This window comes from Mycteria americana, chromosome 6 (assembly GCF_035582795.1).
Source record: "Mycteria americana isolate JAX WOST 10 ecotype Jacksonville Zoo and Gardens chromosome 6, USCA_MyAme_1.0, whole genome shotgun sequence".
Taxonomy (NCBI): Eukaryota; Metazoa; Chordata; class Aves; order Ciconiiformes; family Ciconiidae; genus Mycteria; species Mycteria americana.
The window spans coordinates 39,283,107-39,305,239 of NC_134370.1; the positions used below are offsets into that span (position 1 = coordinate 39,283,107).

General features: G+C 49.3%; 2 protein-coding genes across 5 annotated transcripts in view; both read right to left on the reverse strand.

Annotated features, from left to right (window-relative positions):
• Positions 1-947: 947 nt before the first annotated feature.
• On the reverse strand, positions 948-11,642 carry PLA2G12B (phospholipase A2 group XIIB). The gene is made up of 4 exons (XM_075504146.1): positions 11,408-11,642; positions 5,384-5,472; positions 3,631-3,796; positions 948-1,066 (listed from the first exon to the last, which is right to left on the reverse strand). Exons 1-4 carry the CDS (start codon positions 11,640-11,642, stop codon positions 948-950), a joined length of 609 nt encoding a protein of 202 aa, XP_075360261.1.
• A 6,674-nt stretch (positions 11,643-18,316) lies between these two features.
• P4HA1 (prolyl 4-hydroxylase subunit alpha 1) overlaps positions 18,317-22,133 on the reverse strand; it is a 37,326-nt gene continuing 33,509 nt past the window's right edge. For all 4 annotated transcript variants that reach the window (XM_075505419.1, XM_075505416.1, XM_075505418.1 and 1 more), the window contains exons 14-15: positions 21,534-21,630; positions 18,317-21,089 (exon numbers count right to left, since the gene is read on the reverse strand). In XM_075505419.1, the coding sequence (XP_075361534.1) occupies positions 21,019-21,089; positions 21,534-21,630 (168 nt within the window). In that variant the 3' untranslated portion in view covers positions 18,317-21,018. The remainder of the gene's footprint in view (positions 21,090-21,533; positions 21,631-22,133) is intronic.

Consider the following 22,133-nt stretch of genomic DNA (forward strand, 5'->3'; position numbering starts at 1 on the left):
CAGATAAGCCTCCAGGATTTTGAGTATCTCATCCAAGGCAACTGTGAGCCTCCTGTTTCCCTCGTGCAAAAGATGGAGGTGGTTACCCAGCCATTTTGTGTAAAAAGCGATCCTAAGGGAAAAGCTTTGTTAAATTATATAGGAGGAAAATAATTAAATAGACCTGGACAACACTGCAAAAGAAAAGCAGCTTTCTCTCCTGAGACTGTGGGAGAGTGCTGTGATTTCACATCTCGGATGCGATGGGCTTTGGTCTCCCTCTGCCCAAATATGAATTGTGCCTGTATCACAAACACTTAAAGTCCTTCTCATGCTTATCAAATCCCCGGATGTTTTAAATTATTTTAGGATCCACCAAGTATTTAAATAAGCAGGGTTGTCAGGGTGAGTAATGATAGGATGGAAAGTGTCAGGGATGGGTGTGAGCAACGTACTGGAAGCAAATTACATCTCTTCTTTGGTCTGTCACCAGCGATGGAAAAATGTAAATAGTGTAACCATGGACTGGGATTTTCAGGGGTTGCAGAGACCTAATGCCTTGCACTGCAAATTGGACAGTTAAGGGGCGGGGGAGCTAATACACATGTGTCTATTGCAAACAAACAAGTAAAGCCCCTTGTTTATAACCAGCACTGCATCCTGCTTGCCTCTCCTGATCAGTCTGTAGAGAAAATTGCATTGGATCATTCAGGCTGACGGACTTGGAAAGGGGTGGGGCTGTTGAAGAGCATCTGTGGTGGACAGCGTGCATCGCTGCCCAGTATCCACAGGCTGTCTCCCCTTTCGCTGCCCTCTGCCCAAAAGCTGTAGTTGACGTGTATTGCCTGGCCCAGGTCCCCCCATCCCGTGCTAGGCCAAAGGGCTGATAGAAATCACTGTGCTGAAGTGCTGTATCAGAGAGGGGACGCTTGGCAGCAGGCTCATGGAAGCCAGGCATCTGCTCTTCCTCACAATTCGTCTCGTTCTTCCTCATTGCAAATGCAGGCGCTCCTTTGGCTGTTCATGAAGGGCCGGCAGCCCAGGGTCCAGACGGCATTGAATACTGTGTCTGCGACAGATTCACAAGCTGCAGAGAAGGAAAAGATCAGGCAGGTAAGTAACAAGCGAAGCACCCTAGCCTGAGCCCTGCGCTGAGTTGGGCGGTATTTGCAGCTGGAAGCGTGGGCTGTCTTTTTCTCTCTGGGTATTGTGTTTTTATAAATCCAGAGGTTCCCTTCTGCTGAACTGGGGGCTCTTTTCTCCCTAGGGTGGCACCAACCTGGCACTAACTTCTCTCCCCTCTAACCCCTCTCCTTTCTTGCCTCTCAGGCTTTTCTGGTCGATGGATCATTTGGGGCACTGCAAATAGTACTGTTTACCAAGCACGTTTCCCAGAAGACCTCCACATCACTGTCTTTCCCGGCTCCCTCTCCCCACAGTTGCCTATAGCCACTACTAACCAACCTTTTCTGGTTTTTGGGAGTTACAATGCCAGCTGCCAGCCAGCATGAAAAATCGTACGGTGGTTGCAGCAGTGGAGCTGTTGATGCGGTCTGTCTGACTCCTAGCTTCTCCTCTTCCCAAAAAATAAGCCCGAAACTACTTGTCAATAAATAAATAGGTTAACACCAGGCCTTGTAGGGTTTATTCACTGGCACTAACACTGATTGCTTGTATGTGTAATAGATTTGGGAAGGGCCTTGCCTTTGGGACTGTCTCCTCCCGTCTCAGTCTTTCCGACCACCTCGTTCTGCTCCTGCTGCTTTAGGAGTCTGCTTGGCTGGCAGGCGTTGGAGAGGCTGTAGTGAGTCAGTGGGAAAATCGAGGCTTTGGTTAACTGGCACTGCTGCAGCTGGGATGTTTGTGCCCACGTGAAGGGAGTACAGCTGCTCTTCCCCTGCCTGCTTTCTCTGAGCTCCCGGTGACTCAGCGGAAAGGATCCCAGGTAAGAGCTGGGATGGCAGCGGAGGAGGCAGACTGTGCGACAGGAGTTGCTCAGAGCAGCCCTGAGGACCGGGAGCGGCAGGTACAGAGCACAAGGCAAAAGGAGGCAGAGCAAGAGGATGGCCCAGAGGTTCGTTCGTGTTAGCTGCACTTGTGCCTCCTGCGGCAACCAAGTCAGAGATGCTGAGGACTCTAGTCCTACTTGACTATAGGCAGAGGTGGCTTGGCTCGGCCAAGGAGTGTGGGCTCTGCTCCACCCTGACTCCCTGGGATTTGTCTCTTGGCTTCACTGCTGCAGGCAGAAAGGGAAGAGGAGTGATCTGAAAAATTGGCAGGGGAAAATCTGAAGAGATAGGAAGTGATTAGCTGCATGAGGTCTTGTAGATAAAGGTGACCGTAAAAGATTGGTTGTACTTGGCCTGTAGCACTTATATCTCAGTCCGTGTCTTTGTTTTCTCTTGCTGGCCTGGACGCTCTTTCTAAAGATTTATCTGTGACAAGGTAGAAAGCCATCTGCACTATTACCGGTGTCACGCAGACTTGTCCATGTGTCCTAATCAGGCTGCACCTTTGGAAAACAAATGCACACTTAACTGTACCTTACAACAGGCCGTTGGCAGTGGGGATGAACCCAGAGGGGCTGGCTGCAGTTAGCTGGGAGAAACTCAGTAGCACCACCAGACTTTTATTCGGCTTTGGGAATGGGCTGTTCTCAAGGGCTCTGCCAGGATTGCAGACCAGATCTCCTGTAAATATCTTTAACTGTTTCGGTGTCACCTGCTATCGGTAGGTCTTATCTCTGCCTGTCCTGCCACACAGCCCCTCTGCAAGAGATGGATACCTGCCTTACAGAGGATGGGGACGCTCTGAAATGGCCTCAGGAGGAGCAGCCTGGGGGAGGCTTTCCTGCCATGGCTTACCTCTGGTAGTGGTGGGGTAGATGTTTCCCCCTCCTCACACAGTGCAGAGGTGCTTGATGTTGGCACAGAGGATCAAGAGGCAGGCTTGGGCTATCTCGTGAGTTAACTCTCGCAGAGGTTACCAAATACAGCCTTTACCAAAAAGCTCTTCTCAAACTTGCAGACTGAGACTTTTAAAATTAGGCAAAACTAGGGTGGCTCTTGAGCTGCTGACATGTCACTGGAGCTTTGTTAGCACGAGGGTTTCTGAGCAATCCAGATCCTCCCTGCAATGGCTGAGCCACCACCCACACTGTGGTGTGTCCCTGGTGCCACCGTCATCTCTTATCTGTGAACCAGATCCCAGAGAGACCCTGTCCTTGGCTCTCCCAGTTTGTTGGCCCTTGGCCACATACAGGTTTCAGTGTGTGGCTTACTGGCTCTGGAAGGCTTTTTGATCTCCCGTGAAGGTGTTTGAGCTCGCAGGAAGGGTATCCAAAGGTTGAAGGAATTGCTTCTAGGGGTGTTTTGTTTTGTTTTCTTCTGTCTACATGTGTTTTGTAATGTTTTCCAAGCATAAATAATTTTAGGTGTCCAGTCTTGGGACAGAAGTATGTGTGTGTGTGCAGATCTCAGAACTGTGTGTTCTCACTCAGCTCTGACCCATCTGTGACAAGTACAGGACAGATGTGCTGCTCCTTACTGCAGATTTTTGTTTCTTTTGGCAAGGAAAGGGCTCCCTGCCCACACTCTCCCCTCCCTGCCATCACTTGTTCCCCCCTCAGGGGATGCAAGCTGGGAAGCCTACCTTCCACCTTGGAGACGAACCCGAGGCTGCGCTTGAGGTCGGAGCAGATGGAGTGGAGGCACCAGCGGAACTTGGCATCGCAGCGGTATTTGTTGGCCCCACAGGTGTCATAACAAATGTCTAGCTGGTTACAGCACTTGGTCATGGCGGGGATGCCCAAATCTAGCTGGGGAAAGACAGAAAAGAAGTGTCCCTTGGCTGCCTCCTGGCCTCAGACTCGAACAGCTGCAACTGGGTGAGGTTTTGCAGAGCCCAGCTGGCTTCTTTTCCAGAAGCTGCTACCCCTGATAGCTGGGGCAGCAGGAGGGAAAATATGCTTCTTCCTCACCATGTAAAGAAAGTGGCGACAGTAATGCAGGTCCAATGCAGGATAGACCACTTTCCCTTCTCTCCTGTTTGTCATGGGGGATTAACTTCTGGGAGAGAAGTGGGGAACAGCCCCTCCATGACCATTTGCTAGTTCTGATTTGTCAGAGCTCACCAGAGAGCTTCCTGTCCTTGCTAGCAGTAGCAAAGGCCCCTTTTCTCTTTCCCCATTCTCCCACAACCTGACAGGTCCTGCTTCTTGGCCTAATAAATCTGCTATAAGTGTTATTAATGCCTTATTTCTCACAGATGCACTTGCGAGGCCAAGGACAAATACAGCTTGGTCAGGGGAGTTCTACTTGCTGGGAGGTAAACAGCAAGCTTAGCTAATAACCGTGGGGGTGATGGGGCAGAAGGCCTGTCTCCTGGGGAGACTGGACTCATTAGCTTGTTATAAATTCTTCCTCTTTTTGGCCTTCCTCATGTACTATTTAGGAGATTAGTTTTTTCTTCATTGAGCTCAGCGCTCATGACTGCCTGCATAAGGAGGAGGTACCACAGAAATGCCCACAAGGTTTGCAATGAAATGTAGTTTAAGGAACTAATCTAACATGAAAAATGGGCTGTAAAGGGAGGGTTTTTCAGAGCAGGAATCTGCCCAATTGCTGCAGCTTTCATGGGCAGCAGTAATGCATGAGCTCAATAGTAATTCCTGCTCTTAGAGCCTCCTGAAGTGCTTTTCCTGGTGATTCTAATATGATTTCATTAATAGCCTTTAAAATAACAAGCGGGTGTTAAAGCCCGCAGGTTTATTTCAGTGCTTGGCACAGGCAAAAAGCATGGGAGAGGACAAGGGGCCAGGTGTGGAGAATGCATTCAAGTATTGCTGTTTGCACATTACGCTATGTCACTGAGCTGCCCAGCGTTGAGTGTGTTCCCTGTCCTATCACAAGGGCGTGGGATTGATCAGGGCCTTGATAAAAAAGTGTTTCTCCACACTGATGCTCTGCTTGGCCAGGTATCCTCTTTTCTTCTTCTAGTGCTAACCTGCTCAGGAAGCTTTCTCTTTTGGTACCTACCAAGACAACCAGAGCAACAAGCCAGTCCTTCGTAAGTGTAACTCCTGTCTACGCGATTCCTGTTTTGCTGCCACCAGCAGTTGAGATCTTAATGCCTCCCTGACTGACGGTAAATTAGGCAGTGCTCAGACTGACATATTCGCCTTGCTTGCCTTTGGCAGGCAGCCATGTCTTTTGGCAGTCCCAGGCAGATAGCTTGTGCCCTAACACCACATAAGTGATATTTCCTCCCTTTTCCAGAGCTCTGGCTTCAGATGTGAAGAGAAGCCATCACACAGTCGGTGCATAGCACAGCTAAGCCTTTTCCCTCCGCAATGTTATTAGCTGGTTACTGTGATTAGAGAACTGCATCACTTGGGAGTACATACACTTTCGGGTACCTTGAGCCCCAGAAAATAGGAGCTACAGCCGTTGGGTTCTTGGGGTTTGTAGTGAGGTCGTGGCATTGGAGCCTTCCCTGAGAAAGAAAGGAAAAATGTTAGGAAAGCCGATCTTCCCAAGGGTAGCACTAAAAAGCAAGGAGTGTCAGGCAGCTCCCCTCCAGTCTGCATCCCCAAACATTTCATTCTCCAGGAGATGCATGGAGTGAAGGACAGGTACTGGAGCTTGCTGAGACACTGGCCCTGCTCTCAGATCACTTCTGTTGAGGCTCTAGAGTCTGACTTAGGTCATACCTCCTCTGGCATGGCCACTGGAGCACTGTGTTGTGTGTGGACTGTGTCCCCAGCACTTCTCAAATGTTTAAACTGGTCTGAGTCCAGTCCCTAGGTCTGCGACTCTCCCCAGCTCTTACAAATGGGCAAGTCCCTCTTTGCAGCATGGGGTTTTGCAGTTGGGCAGCCCTCCATGCTGGAGCTAGTGCCTCAGACCTCCCAAATCTCCTAGGAGCTTTTTCACATGGTTCCTGAGAGCTCTGCACAGCTGCGGTCACCCAGATGTGCTTTTAACTCCTCCAAGAAACTACTAGCTAAACTACTAGCTTAGCAAGGGGATTTTTTTCCATCCTCAGTTCACTCTCAGAGTGTCAGTGAGCTGTGGATCTGCAAAATTGTGCTAGACCTTGCATGTCTGATCTTGCTTTGAGTAGCAGGTTGTCTTGGTCCATTTTTCTGCATGTGGTGATGCACTGTCACGTTTTGCAAAGAGTTGCTAACCCTTTATCTCTGCCTTCCCTTAGTATGCTGCTTAATATGCATACAGGAGCAAGAATTTCCTTCATGAATAATTATTTACCCAATGTAGAAAGAGTCCAGCAGACAGTCAGCTAACAGAAGCTTCAGCAGCAATTTAATCTGTTTTACTTTGCTTTGAAAGTGTGCAAGCCCTCCTGTCTGCCTGCCAGCCCATCCTGGGGCTTTGTGTATGGCTGACAGCGTGCTCTGGGTGTCAGGGGTGGGTGCCCAAGGTTGGGGTGGAAGCTGTCCATGTGGAAAGGAGATCTGTCTATTCCCTGCCCTGTCTCATCCTCTTTCTCTCATCCCTACCTCAATGCCCGTCTCCATCTAACCTAACACCTCCTGTTTGGGGAGGACAGGTCACCAGGCTGCTTCTGTGCCTTGCCCCCGCTGTGCAAGGAGCTTGTGTAAAGGTGGGAGAGGGGATTCTCCCCTGGAAAAGTCATGGAGGCTGCCCCTCACGGAGTTGGGTTTCTCTGTATTGTCCCTTGATGTGTGTTCAGTGCTTGTTCTGTTTTTCTGTCCCAGCTGGGTTTATAAAAGGGAGATCTCAAATGCAGAGTGAGGTGTTAAAACAAGACATTTGAACCCTGCTCTGGGAAAACTTTATAAGCTATGTGAATGCTGCAACAAAAACATGTGTGAGTTGAGCCTTCTGTAAGTCCATCACCTCTAGGGTTAAGTTTCTGCTTCCCTGAGCACCACTAGAGGATTTATATAGACATAAAATAGATCTAATTTAGCCCTTCAGGCAGGCTTGGGTTCTTTTAAACTCGATTTCCACTGTTTTCTTCTTGTCAGCACAGATAACCATTTAAGACACTTTTCCCCTTTTTTTCTGTCAAGATACCTAAAGTACCAGTGGTTCATATAGCCATGAATCTACTGTGTTCTCGAGAAGACCTCACAGCCAAATGCCTCAAAAGGTCTTACGTAGGAATGTTCCCGGTGCCTTCTAAATTAAAAACTGCCAGAGCAGTTTTGTTTAAACAACAGATTTGCAACAAATAAACAACAAACTGAAATTCTGTCCAGCTGTGAGATGTCAATAGCCAATTTTCTCCAACCCTGCAGAAATGCAGTATGCACCAAGGATTTAGCTGTCTGCAAGCTAAGATAAAGCTCTCTAGTTGACATTACCACCAGGTGATGCCATTTGTGTGGGTAGGTATTTCTCAGTACAGTGGTTACTACTGTGTTTCTACCTTTTTGGCCCCTTTTGAATAGGTCAGATCTGCTTCATGCTCCAGATGTAATTTTCTAGTGCAGAAAGCATTGTTATTTTGAGCAGGTAGAGCTGAGTTACCAGTAAACGAAGCGCACAGATCAGTTGGTTGCAGCACACCATCTTTATAGGATTGTCTTTGCACCAAAACATAACTTAAGTCCATTGAGGTATGCTGACGCAAGGTAGTTTCTGAGTTCATGACACATTGCACATTACACTATTTTGGTGGTTGTGCTATAGAGAGAAGGAATTATGTCTATATATGGGCTGAATCCATAACCCAAGGCTCCCAAGCAATATAATGAGAGGAGGGCTGCACCCAGGTCTCGGTGCAATTCACAGCCTAGTTGCCCTTTTGGAAGGGGGTGAGAATTGGGATTCAGAATTCAAATGTTCCTGAACTGAGGTAGGAGGCAGAGGAACATTCAAAATCCAAGGTGGATTTTGCAGGATGGGGTCAAATTTTAATGACCTACTTGTAACACTGATGAAATGTTCCTGCAGCACATTGTCAATTAATGGGATAAGGTGGCAAGTCAGAGTAGGAGTAAGACTGTCTGGGGATATGGAGATAACTGAGTTTCCAGAGAAAACCTTCCATTAAGCTGAAGTTACAGCTATTATAATGTCTTAGAAAGTTGTCCTGAGAAAAAAAAATCTCACATGAGAATCGTGGTGATCAACAAAACATTGAACTGCCCTCGAGCTATGCCCTTGTAGGAAACCTGCCCCCCTCCTCTCTGAAAAACAAAGCTTAATCATTTGTAAAGTGCACCTTTGTATACTCTTTCTCAGCTAGATAAAGTCCAAGACACCACAGTTAACCTCTCTCCCACATCTTGTTTTCCAGCTAACAGGAAAACAAAAGCAAAGCAGAAATAATAGGTGTTCCTGACGTGAGCATCAACTCAGTGCTCTTGTTATCATTTATTGCTTGCCCATCCTTATAGGCATGTCTGTGATGGGGAAGGGACTTGGTGGGTCACCCTGGCTGTTTTGCTAGCTGTGTTTCACCAGGGGCCAGTTGCGGTCTGCCTGCTTGCTGCAGGGCATCACTGGGGAGAGATACCAGAAGACAGCTGCCAGCACAGCAGGACCTGCCCAGCAGCACGCTGAAGAGGAATGCTGATGTGTAGAAGCATAGCGTTGCTGAGGAAGCCTGTTCTTTGGAAGAAGATGTACTTCAGGGCACTGCCTTGTTGGCATGGCCTTGGAGGAGAACTGGAGTTGAGCTGCTAATGGGAAGTGAGTTTCCCTAATGCATTTTAATATCTCCAGGCTGTTGTAGCTATGCCAAGAGACTGGAAAACAGCCAGCTGGCTAGAACAGCTGCTGGCAGTGCAGGAGGTCTCAGATGCTGCAGTACTGGTACACTGGCAGGGGGAAGTGAATGTATTTCTGGGTGAATAGATGGTCTTGGGGCTCCTTGCTGTTTTGAGTGGTCCATTGTTATTTCTCTGCCCCAGACAAGCAGGCTTTGGGCAGACGTTGCCCATTCCACAGCCTTTTAGTGCTGTGTTGGAGAACCTGACTTTGAAGGCTGTATTCCCACAGCCTGGATGTGCCTCCTCATCTTAAGCCCCTCAGGGCCAAATGCTGGGCAAAACACTGAAGTCCTGCCTGGCCAGACAGCTGAAGGAAGCTATCAAGGGATTTACTCCCAGTTCAGGCTGTTTTCTCCCCCTGAGATGCCCAGAGAAACTTTGTAAGCAGGAGGAGATATTTGCCAGCAAATGCTAGTGTAACCCTAATGTCCTGATTTAAGGGAGTAATCCATCAAGTTGTTTGTTTTCAGACCTCACTAGCTGCTGAAAAATCGGGAGGAGAGCCTTACAGCCAGAACAGCCAAGTGCTTCGTGCTCAGCTGAAGATGGATGTGGCAATCACAGCTGAGTCCTGACCTTTATCATGGCAAAATAAGCTATTATTGGTGTCTCTTGGCTGAAATGAAAGAAAGTAGAAGGCATAATTTTTGCTTCGTGCCTGGGGAAAAAGCAATCAGGCCCTGATTCAGCAGCAGGATGGTAAAGATGGTTTGTGTTCATTCTTCTGGGCACAGACACCTGGCCTCACTGATTTAGGATCATCCCTACATCCCCTCCGCTTGCAGTTTGCAATGTCTGTGCTAGAGACCAGCACAGACAAATGGTCCTGGAGGGGTCCAGTGAGACCCTTGGAGGCATCCGGGCAGCGTTGCAATAGTTTCCTCCTTCAGCCAGTGATTAATGAGTTGTTCAGCAGAGGACGCAAGAACTTGTGGACACAAGCATGGTGTGCACCTAAAAGGAGGTTGTCACACGCGGCGTGGGGCTGCCGCAGCGTGGGCCTGGGGGCGGGCTGCCTGATGGGCAATGGCCTCATCCTGTGTGCTGGGGCGATGCTGTGGTGTGCATGGGGGTCTCCTCCTCCAGACGCTGTGACCCCGGGGCACACTGTGCCCCACAGAGGCAATGTGCCCCACAGAGCCGCCGCGGCCCTCCTGAGCTGCTGCAGAGAGGCAGCCCTGGCCGGGGAGAGCCGTGGGGCCCCAGGCTGAGGGACTAACGCTGCAGGGCTGAGGGGCCAGGGCCGCTGCGGGGCTGAGGTGATGGGCTGAGATGCCTGGCTCCCTGCAGGTGCGTGGGGCTGAGGTGCCTGGCTGGCTGCTCCCTGTTTGCTGTTAGCATGGGGCCTGGGGAGCAGAGCTGGCAGGAGCGGGAGGACATATATATACACATTATTTTAAAACAAAACAAACCCAACGACTTCAAGGCTGATATTAAACTCTCCCTGTTTCTCCCAGCACCCTCGCTGCTGGCCTGAGGGAGGGGTGGGAGATGCTCCCCTCCGGGTGCATCTGTGTGGGAGCATTATAGACAGCCCTGCGCAGGCTGCAGCCCGCGTTCTGGAAGAAATGGGATGCATGCAGACTGAAACTGAGTCAGTGGGATCTCTCCAAAGCATGGAGTCTGTGTCTGTGAAAACCAATGCTCAGGGAAGGAGCGGGGTTGCAATCGCCTCTGTGTTCGCAAGCATCTTGCTCGGGCAGTCGCTAGGGAGGTGGGATGAAGCTGGGGGCAAAAGGGCTGTCGGGCAGTTGTGGATGGGCAGGCTGAGGTGACAGAGGACAGTTATTGCTGTGGGGACAGTTGTAGGAGGCTGGGGAGAGGACACAGTCTGCAGGAGACCTCCTTGCTGATCCCAAAGAGGTTGTTTCAGCAGCTACCCTGGTGGTGGCTGGTGCTGCCTGTGCCTCCGCCCGCCCAGCACCCCACAGACCTGCCCCATAGGGGCCTGCCCCACTGCACCTCTGCGCGCCCAGTCCCCTGCCCTGCCCTCCCTGAGATGTCACCCCCTTCGTCCTGCCCCCAGGACAAACCAAATTCTTCCTTTTTGGTAAACCACTCTAAAGTCCAAGGCAAGTAGCAGCTGCCTCATTCCGCTTTGAGTGCTAAAGGTTCCTCCATGGTGACAGCAGGTCTCGTTTACCTTCCTGTTATCTCCCCTCCTCCAGCCCACAGTATTAGCCAACTCGCAACTGCTGAATAATGACACTCCGAAGGTTGCTGAGATTAGGGCCACTGGCAATACTAACAACCCCTTCTGAGTCAGGTCCGCACGGGCTGCTCGTCCTCCCCTCTGGGGCCTCGCTGCCTACCCTGGCCCTTCTCTCCAGGGGTCCAGGCAGCTGGGCAGCCTGGTTACCTGTATGCCCTTCCTGTAAAACCTGTGTCCTCTCCTCTTGTCCCCTTGCACGCAGCACAGTGGCTTCAAGATCAGGCTGTTCGTGGGGAGAGGGAAAGATGAGGGTTCCGTGTGCCTGTGCTGGCACTAGCAGAGAAGTTGTGACTCTCTGCGGTGACTTTTCTGTGCCGAGCATAGCAGGGGTCAGGTCGCGGATAGGAGCTGGTTGTGGTCTCGGGGAAGGAGAGTGCTGCGAGTTTCCGCACGAGAGGGAGAGAGGGGAAAGGGCAAGGAGAGAGGAGCCGGCAGGAGTGAGGTTCACTTACCGTATCGACATCTGTACTGACAAACGCCGTTTTTTCCCCCAAGCAGTTCCAAGAAGGAGTCGAAGTAGCCGTTAACCATTTCAAAGCTGTCCCGGAGAGCCCCGATGCCCCAGTCTGAATAGGATGACTCTGCTTGGGGAGATTGGTGGACGGCGTTCTCCTGTGTTGTTTCCTTGGTGCATTGCCCGAAGCCCAGGGTCAGGCACAGAACTGCTGCCTCGATAAGCAGCCGCATGCTGCAGTCCAGATCCAGGCCCTGGAGCCCTTGTCCAGGCAGATGTGCAGGCAGGGAGGAGTGGGAGAGAGATGTTGTGCGTAGGAGGCAGGTAAGCACCCCCCTCCCCTGGACTTTAAACGCTGCCGAGGGAGCCGGCATGAGGTCACCACAATCAGAGTGCAAAGTGCACCATGAAGATTTGGGCCAAGTTTGTCCCGCAGAGAAACGCCAGGGTTTGAGTTTGCACAATGGCTCTGGAACAGGCTCAGCCCCTGTGGCATCAGGGCTTCAACTTCTCCAAAAGGGACTGCTCCCTGGGGCACTGGGTGGGGTCTGTCTGCCCAGGCTGTGCAGCATATGGGAGACCTTCCACCTGCCCCACCGAGGCACTGCATGGGCTGCCCCACTCTCTCCCCAGCTTGTGGGGAGATGAAGAGTATCTTTGTCCAAAATTTCTGCTGCTCAGGCAATGGGAGTAATAGATCAGCAGCAGACCAAGGAGCACTCCTCGCCTTTTTCCTAGGCCTCCTGGGCACATAATGGGGTGGGACGAGACATCCACCCAGCCTAGCTGCTGTGGGGGATTGCTCCTTGCAAAACCTGTGGGACTGCAGGGCTGACACGCTTGTTGTGTGAAGGGGCTTCCCCTGCCTGCACGCCCGGAACAGGCTGCCTTGCAGGAGCACGCCCAGGACAGAAAAGGGTGGCAGAGTGCCCCGTGTCCCGCTCTGCGCCGTGTCCTGCTCTGCCGTGGCAAGAGGGTGGTGTTGGGCCTCGTAGGGGCTGATCCAGCAGCTTTGAGTAGTTTGGGTTTAGAAACACTGCATTCAGGGCAATCCCCTGGCATGTCCTCTCCGGTTATGGGATCAGTGACGTGGATGAGTATTTGCCTTTGGGACTCCTGAAGGCTGATGTTCGATGGCTGGTTGTTACAGCTTTTGTGTAATGCCAGCGTTGCTGAATTAAACATGTCGCATAGGTGGCCCAGAGCAAGGAAGGGCTGGCACCGAAACCCAAGTCAGGTAACAGGCTTGTGGGGGAGCTGCAGGTCCTGGCTCTGGGGTGGGACTGGCCTGCCAGGATCCTGGAGCCTGCACAGCTGGCGGAGGTTTCAAAGAAGTTACTCATTAAAAGAAAATGACCAAATGAACACCAACAGCAAAAGACAACGCAAACCACTGATAAAGAATAGGGAAGGGAAACGGCACGGGAAGGCTCTGGCTGCTCTTGGAAAGCTTTTCGGATGTGTCCCAGCACAGCACTGCCATTCAGAAACAGCGGCTCTGCAGCTGATCAGCAGACTGGCTGATCTCTGTGCACTCCAACAGCCACCTTCAGCAGTCATTTCTGTTTCAGTGGCCAGGCTGTCGAGTGGAGACTCTCCAGAGGGCAAGGGGGAGCCAGGCAGCGGGTCTTTCAAACACGTGGCAAACGTAAGTGCAAATTCTGACATTTTATCGTTTTGCAGGAGACTCAGCCCCACTGCATTGTTACTTCTGAAGCACCAGAGCCCTGCGGCACCTGTCTGCCTGCATCTTTCTGCATACGGCCATGCATTATGTGCTCCAGATGTGGGATAAGGAGGAGGGAGCACAGCCAAGTCTTGGTTTCTCAGACAGGTAAGTCAGAGAAGAAGTGGGGAAGAGGAGCAAACAAGCTGGTTAGTCCCTTTCCTGTGAAATGGTGTGGAGCCGGAGCCAGATGCTGCCTTCTTGTTGCATCTGTTCTGGTGCCCACTGCTGACTGCGTTCATGCTCCGTGCCCCTCAGAAGTGGGTGTGAGGGTTCCTCAAGTCAGCAGCCAGAGGCGATTCAGTTGTACAGCCACAGCCAATACCTGTGTGGTGCTTCCCTGAACGCTGTTACATAGCCGGAGCTGCACACCGCTGTCCCAGTCCATGGGAGGAAGCTTGGATGAGTTACTGGATGAGGGGGCATGTAAGGTATGCAGGAGGTCCCAAGGGAACCTCAAACTAGCTTTGTCTTTTGGGAGACGAGCCCAAGGAGAAGAGGCAGAGAGCATTGGGAAGGGAGGCTGGCAGTGATAAAGCTGCAGACAAGGAGGGGGAGCACTGGTGAGAAATTAGGGTGATGTTTTGGGTTGAGCTAGAGGTGCCAGGCTGCTACTAGATGGTCCATTCCCCCCAGTCTGGGAACCAGCAAGTCCCTGCCTCTAGTGAACCTTTCTTGAACAGGGTGTCATCACTGGCACAAAGCAGTGGGGATGCTTGTGAAGCGAGGACTCCCCTGCAGGAGCACTTTGCAGGGCAGGACTGGAAGAGCTCGGGCCTGTCCTGCTGTTCAGACCGTGCTGGGGACTGGTCTGTCAGTCATGGGTGCAAAAGGGCCGCTGTCCCTGGAATTTGTTGTCAAGGAGCCCCAGTGAAGGGAAAACCAGGTTCAACAGTCCCACACTGTGTCTTGCACTGAGTGGAGCTGTTTGTGTCTCTGTTGGCTGAACCTGCCCTGGGTGGCACGCCGGTTTGCAGTCCTAGTGCTCCCCACCCTTAGAAACAGCCTGGCAGAAGTTGCTATAAAAAAGAGCAAAATAGCTATTCAGAAATAGCTTGGAAACATTGTGTAGAGCCCCTGTGTGGCTGTGCGTGGTGCTGTGCTTTTATACAGAGGCTTTTAGGGTTGCTCTGGAGGCAATTCCAGAACACAGCTTTCTTCGTCATCCCTTAGTTCCTGGTGGCTGATCCATGTGCTGCTGAACGGTAACAGAGAGGGAAAAAACGCCAGCAGGACTGCAGAGGATGCAAAACAGAGTGACTGTTGCATGAGCTGTCTATGCAACGCCATGCAGGACATGCAGCCTGGAGAGGGTGGCTCTGGCCGGAGCGCAGAGCCCGGGCTGTTTGCAAAATCAATTGGAATTAGTTGGGGGGGGAGCAGCTGGCAAAGTGCAGAGCCTGGGAAAAGAGGAGTCGGAAACTTTCCTGCTAGTTCGTCATTTGTTGTCCTAAAGCAAAAGTTTGTGAATAAAAAAGCAGTCTGACTGCTTTCCCAAAACGTGGCAGCCCCTTTGCCCTGCCCCGGGGATGAGCCACTCTCCTTCCTTCCACCCCTCCCCACACCAGTCTCCCGAGGCATTTTCAGTCCAGCTGCAAATAGCTTGGTTGCACCCAAACTTCAAGATCTGAAGACCAGGAAAAATGTAGGATTGAGTAAAACTAACAAATGCTATGCAACACCTCCACACACACAGAGTTATCTCTGGGAATTGCTGCTCAGGCTCAACAGCTGCAGAAGTGAGGAATTCCTGAAGTGGATGTGCACAGCAGGTACCTGCAGGTTCTCCGACCTTGCTTTGACCCACTGTGGTTGCAAATACCCCCTCCCTATGCCAATTTTTCTCTCCCTAAAGATTTGAGAGATACAGGTGGTGTTTGCCACGGTGGTGAACTCTGACAACTGGTTTCTGAACCTCGTCTTGACCTCAGGATAAGTGGTTCCTGACTCCATGCATTCATTTCTAACTCTGTAATGCTTAAATATAGAGCAGCCCTCGGGCTGTGATGAGTCACTCGCTCCTAATGACACTATCAGACTGTTGGCATCGTGCTCCTGTCAAACGGGAGGTAGAGCTGGGGGAAACACCCGTCCTGCAGCGGTGCAGCTGGGTGTGTGCCTGTGTCCCTCCACGCTAATGGTGGTGAACCCCATCCCGGACGAAGCTGGAAACCCTCTTGGCATCGCGTTATCAATCAGCCACACCAAAGCAAACGCTGACCCTTGCATCCTGGGCTCGGCTCCTGGGAGGGAAGGACAGGGGCTGGTCCAGCTCCTTTTGTGCATTTCTTTTTCAGAGCACACTGTCATAGCCAGAGATGTGTAGTCGTGCACTTTGCCAGGATCCTTCCCTTTGTATTCTGCTGGGGACGTGGGGGAGGACAGAGGATTGAGCGACTGAGCTCTTTTTCTATCAGTTTTGGCTGGCTCAATGAGTTGCTGGTTGATGTTTAAGCACGGCCTAGGCAGGGGGAATAGGCAGCTTGTGGTTAAGGTTAGTGAGTAATCTGTGGCTGGTTCAAAGCCTAGTTTGGGAGCCAGATGAGTCACTGATTATCGGCACGAGGAATGTAGCTCAATGATGAAATGCCCGAGTCCCTCACAGAGGCAGGTCGGAGTCCAGCAGCTGGAGGAGGATGGGTGGGTGGTTAAAAACCCTCTCTCTCAGGGGGGCTGCGCTCAAGTTCGTGGTCTGGTCCAGTCTCTCCAGGAGTCCCTGGACAGATCACTTCAGCCTTGTGCTGCCTTCCCCATCCGTGGGTGCGGACACTGTCAGACCCTTTCCTTTCTCTTCCTCTCGTCCTGCCCTGCGGTGACTCACAGGCCTTTTTCCCTGTCCCTGACCCTGCCCTGCCTTGTTTAGCTGCAGCTGCTGCAGCTCTTACCCAGGTGGGGTTCCTCCCATGGTCATGATCCCCCATGGTCATGCTCTGGGTGCAGCTGTGCTGGAAGAGCCCCGGATACCCAGGTAGGATGGTGGGAAGCCACAGTGCATAAGCACTGGTCGGGGTAGCACAGGGCTGAACCACAAGCCTTCCCTTCCTCTGTGGGAGGGGGCCAAGCCCACCTAGGCACCCCCGAAATCCTGGGCGGGTGCCTCAGGCCACACGCAGAAGGTAGGGCAGCCCCTCTCTTGCCTCAGAAAGGAAGGCTCTGAGCTGCATCTTGCCCCCGGAGGCTCCTGTGCTAAAGCCCCTGCGCTGCTGGCTTGGTAATAGCAGCTCGGCGGCCAGGCTGACAGCACGAGCCTCACACCTACTCGCAAAGGGGCAGCCCTGTTTGCCCCACAAACACCCAAAAAGCTCAGAGGGCTGGAGTAAGCCCTGTCCTCTGAAAGGACAGAGCCATCTGGCTGCCCACGTTCTCCTGGTGTTGGCCCACCTTGCTGAGAGGGGCACGGCAGCAGTTTAGCAGCATGCACAGAGTAGCTGGGGATGGAATTAATTCACGTTTCCAAAATAAAAAAATGCTGGTATGCTTTAGACTTACTTCCTATCCCGTGGCTGCCAAATCTGTGACCACATTAGCTGTGTCTGCGGGCTGCATGGGGAAGGGAGGGAGGTTCCCTAACTGCAAGCCCAGTGCTCTATCAGCAGCGCAAGGCTCCATTCCACAGGCAAAAGGATCAAGGCTCCTAACCAGCCCTTGCCGTGCTTTTTTTTGCAGGTTCCCGATGACCACAAATTTAAGTATGCGCTCCACTGTTTTGAGAGAGTGAAGCAGAGGAACGGCTGTAGTGTATAAACTGCAGGTGTCTTGATTACAGAAGACATCAGCCTGACCTTCCTACATGTAGGTGCTCTGTCCCCCTATCGTGCTGCGGGTGTCTGTGTCGCAGGCTAGTCTCAGCTTTCTTTCCCTCCCTAGAACTATTCTGAATAACTGGTTGTTTGACCACTTGGCTTCAGGAAACGGAAGTATTTGTCATCCCTGGAAAAGGGTCTCTTAGCAGCTGGCCCATTTTGAGTTTCACGCCAGGAGTGCGTGCAGTTCCCACGTCACTATTAAATCCCCCACCAGCTACTGCCATAGATCGCTGCATTAGGGAGACAAGGGGCTGAGCCACACTCCTCCCTAAGAGCAGTGCAGCTCCTTTTTGTGCACAACATGCTTTCAGCCCAGCATTACCTGCCCTACCCTTTTGCAGTCCATTAGTGCTGTGTGTTTCCAACTGCGGCACAAAGTTTCGGTCTGAGAACGTGTTTAGTAGTAACTTGTGATATGAGCATCTTCTGCACCTGCCCGCCTAGAGTATGAAGTGAAACTAATGAGCTGTTTCCCAGGAACACATATGGTGGTAAAAATCTGTGTGATCAGATTTACAACAGCCATATACGAGGAGTTTGATGTGGAGGATTTTTCACTGCTAATGGCAGTGGCTTTTATTTTAAGCCTGTTTTTTTTTACATTAAAAATTTTATTACAAAAAAATTTAACAGTAAGGCAGTTTCTCAATTGTCAGTCACTGTGAGCCAAACAGTTTTCAATCATCTTTAATACAAAACTAGATTCACACAGGAGCCACGCTCTTGATCCAAAAGCCCTTTGAGAAATGAAGGGGTAAGGCAGAAAGCAGCAGCACCACCTGTGTAATCCCTTACACACTTCATGTTGGGTGCATGAACACTACTGCACTGGAGAAAGAGGAAATACGGACTGTCTGCAGTTTACAAAAAATAAGCTTACCCTTTCTCTTCTAATAATCTGGAACATTTTGGTCTGATGTACCTCCACAGACTTGAGTTTTAGTTTTGAGGGCTTTTTTTTTTTTTTTAAACCAAGTGAAATTTTCCACTGTCAAAAGACAAACTTTTTCTTCCCCAAAGACTTGCAAGTCGAGTAGTTCACTGCTTTAAAAAGTCATGCACTGAAACGTTTTTACTCCCCGAGCAACACCACTTAGAGACCATTCTTCAAATGCTGTTTAACACTGGAAGTACTTGATGGTAGTTGAGGGGAGGGAGGTAACTGTTTAGCAAACTTCCCCAGACATTCCACAACTGCTCTCAAGCTTGCTATTCATCTTTTGGTGTTGGTTGAAGAGATGGGGGGAAGAAAAAAAAAACCACAAACCCATTGCTTAATATGACAAAACTGTGATTTCTCATTGCTTCAACCCTTCCTTTCTTCATTCAACGTGTAAGAGATCAGTGTTTTCTTCCACTACGGCAGTACCTAAAGCAGTCACTGACACTTTTTATTCAGTATTTCTCTTTTACCTTACGTAAATTCTATAATTTTTAGCTTTTAAGTTATTTTAATGTGTCAAGTAACTCCTCTGCTCACTTCAGAAAAAAAACAGCTGTAATAGCAAAACCAGATGCTGTTTTCCAAACATGTTCATGGTGGCAACACATTGATTTTGTTCTGTGCTTGTTAACTATGCAGGATTGGCTTTTCTAAAAGCATTTATAGGTGCCTCGGAGCTACTGAGAGAAAATTAGTGCCCCGAAGTAAGACTTGTAACACAACATTGTTCGTTGTAATCTTTTACTTGCAGGAAAGTGGCAAGACTTACCTGCAGCCATGGTTGCCTTTTATTGGAGCTTAAGAAAGTAAAAAAGAGGGCAAAGAGAAAACCATGGATGGGAATGGAGACATATGTACTGACACAGTGCAAAAGGGAGAAAACTCAGGTAAGTAGAAATGTTATGGGTTGGGGTTTTTTTAGTGATTACAATTTAGTGATGAAAAATATGCTCTGATGACCCATTTATCTGGTGAATCTATATCAGATACTGCTCTAGTGTACCAGCTATTTTGAATAAATTAGCAGTACACACATGAGGTGGAGCTATTTCTGATTTTTCTTTTTATTTGTTTTCTTAAGTGCTGGATGGACTTCGTTTCACATCTGCCAAAAGCACAGGCAAAATGCAAGAAGGTGCAGGGCTAAGGATAAACAGTTACGTAGGTCCCATTGCTTACAGGCTCAGTAGAAATTTAACAATGCATTTTCCAGCAAAGATTTTAAAGTGTCTTCTGAAAGTATGCAGTTTCTCAAACTATAGTACCTTAAACTGCATTCTCGGTATTCCAGAGGTATTTCTAACACATTAACAGTTGGTTTCATCTACATTTTGGCTCAATTTTCAACATTTTATTGATGCAGAAAATCCAATTAACTAAAATTGGAATTTTTTCCTTGGTAAAGACTTCAGGCTTGACCCCTAAATCAGTAAAACTGTCATCATCCAGAAAATCAGGCTGTTTAGGTAGAGTCTGGTGCAGCTCACTTTGCTTCTTGTCCTCATGCTACTGGAATATTGAGACATTTTGCTAAAAATCCTGCTGTTGAAGAGAAACAGCTTAGGAAAGCGAACCTCCCTGCTTAGCTCTTCCTGTGCTGGGGGGCAGCGGGGACAGCAGTTATTCCTCCCACGGGAATCTGACGAGCAGAACAAAAGTTCAACAGCTACAGCAACCACAGTCTCATCTCCCTCGGAGGTTTCAACATCATCTCAGCATAAGGGTGACTCAAGGTCCCTGAAAGTCACTGTGAGTGAGTTCTTCCAGTGAGGGCACCGCTGACTTTGGGGACACTTTTTCTGCATGGGTGGCATGAATCAGAACGGCTCCAGCCCTGGCTCGTGGGAAGAGCAGCAGTGAAGTGAGCAGCACCAGAGCCTCTGGAGGAGGACCCTTCCCAGCGCTTCCTCGCTCACGAGTGCCAGCGACAGCTAAAGAGAGGGGAGGCGGCGTGAGGTACGTCGCTGCAGTGGAGGCGGCCTCCGCAAGGTGAGCAACACCAAACCATCCAGAGCAGGTACCTTGTCTGGCATCCTGTGCAAACAGTTGCCCCATGACTAAAGGCATGTCACTGCTGCAGCCTGCATTCGGCATCCGCAGCAGAAAAACACATTTGCAAAATAAAAAACATCTAAAAAAGATTTAGGATTATAAATAGGCCATCTATTTCTCACAAAACCTTGAGAACTGGGAGGACGAGGGTGGAGAGCATTCTGTGAGGACTACATCTTACCTCATCACCTGAAGTCTCATAACCAATTTGAAATTCCAGTGTCCTAAGGCACAATTATGTTGATTGATGGAGATGGTAACATTCCTATCCCCGCTGCCCAAGGAACAGATGTAAGAGTTGACTACTAAGACAGAATAAAAGCAGCATTTGTTTATGTGGACAAACGTTAAAGAAAAAAAATGGAGGGAAGATGGGCTGTAATTGTTGTCAGGCTGCTCTGATGCAGGCATGTGTTTGAAGCATCACATCTCTGCTTATGTAACTGCTGGCTCACATTTTCAAGGTTAAGAGCCAAATCCCCCACAGAGGGTGAGAAGGAAGATAGTTTAAAAATTGAGGCTTTTGCGGAAGTGGAAAAACAGGCTAAAACATGACAATAACCTGTTCCGCAGAGAAACACAAACCATGCCCGGCAGTTCTCAACAGCAGTGGTCAGGCACTCTAGAAAAGCAAGGAGTCGAATGTCTGGAAACTGAGGAATATGAACTGGTTTAATTCAGCCTTCCTTAGAAGGGAGCCCTCCCATTAAATCATCCCGCCCTTAGCAGACTGACAGTTGTGAGGAGGACTCTAAGTGAACCATCACTGGCTTTCCGTGCTGATCAGAGGGGGCGATGGTGAAGGGAACACCACACACAACACCGCTGTTAGTTGTGGCCCTGATCTGTATTTTGTCCTTTTTTTTTTTTTCTGTAACACTCATAGACCTTAGTATATTCTGTTCATAAAACCTTAAGGGGATCTTTTAAGGGAACTAAAAGCATGTTTGTTTTGTCCACAGATAAAACACCGGTGTAGTTGAAGACTGAACCTGTAGTGGAGTGTTAGTCATTTGTAAACTGTAGGAGATGTGTGCATTTTACACAAACTGAATACAGAGGAGACAAAGGACGAGCCTGCATCATTCCAACTCTGATAAAGTGCACGGCCTTCGGAATTCCTGTCCCCGCTCGTGGAGCCATTTATTGGATACTGCAAAGACATAAAGGTATTGATCACTGCACCTGGTTAGCTCATGCTTCTATTAAAGCTAAATATATGCTATTGGCCAGCTTTCAGTTAAGCACAGGAATATCTTAATTTTCTGAAGTATTTTAATATACACATACAAATGTGAAGTTGGTCTAATAAATCCAAGAGGGAAAAACCTTCCAGTAGCTGCAAAACTACAGAAAACTCTTAAAGTAGATATACTATTACATGTATTTTATATAATAAAATATGCTAATATATATAATATAATATGAGAGAGAGAGATATGAAGCAGATATAGCTATAAAGTAGATTTCTCTATAAAGGACCTAACTTCTGGCTGCTTTTTATTCCACCAGAGGAAAAAGCAAGCCAAGACAACCCACCAACAAAGCCCCAGACCTCCAGGTCACAAGTGGTGAGAACAATGTGAGGGGTACTTACCCCACTTGTTTCCAACTAGTACTGGGCAGGCTGCATGCCGTGTGCTGTAATCTCCTTCTCCACTTGGAAAGAGATTGTACCAGAATACAGCTGTTCCCTGGAAATTGCAATGGAAACTCTCAGCATTTTGCTCTGTGCAATAGATACACCACCTTACTTAACAATAAGGCAAAGGTATGTGTGTTTGTATTTCAGATGTTCCTTTTAAATTGAAGGTGCTTTTCCATATTCTAACATTTGCTTTCCTAAGGAATGAGTCTCCTTTGACTCATTCTGTGTCTATATACACGTGGCTGTTAATTTTTTTTAAACCCTGTGCCAGTTTCATTCAACTCTGACCAATTTTAGAAAGCAAGATAATTTACTGAAAATGAGCAGCAGGCCAGCAAAGAAAGACCTTATTCATGACCCTTCCGAGGGGAAAAAAACATAACAGGAACACATAATTTCAGGGAGAATTCCCTACAGACGCCTCAAGACTAAACCTACTTACAGATTTGAGTATTTTCAAAATGTGTTTTGAAGTATTGTAATGTTTTGCAAAGTCTATGCATTAGAAGCAGTTAAGTCCAAAATACAACTATGCGTTAACATGCAGAA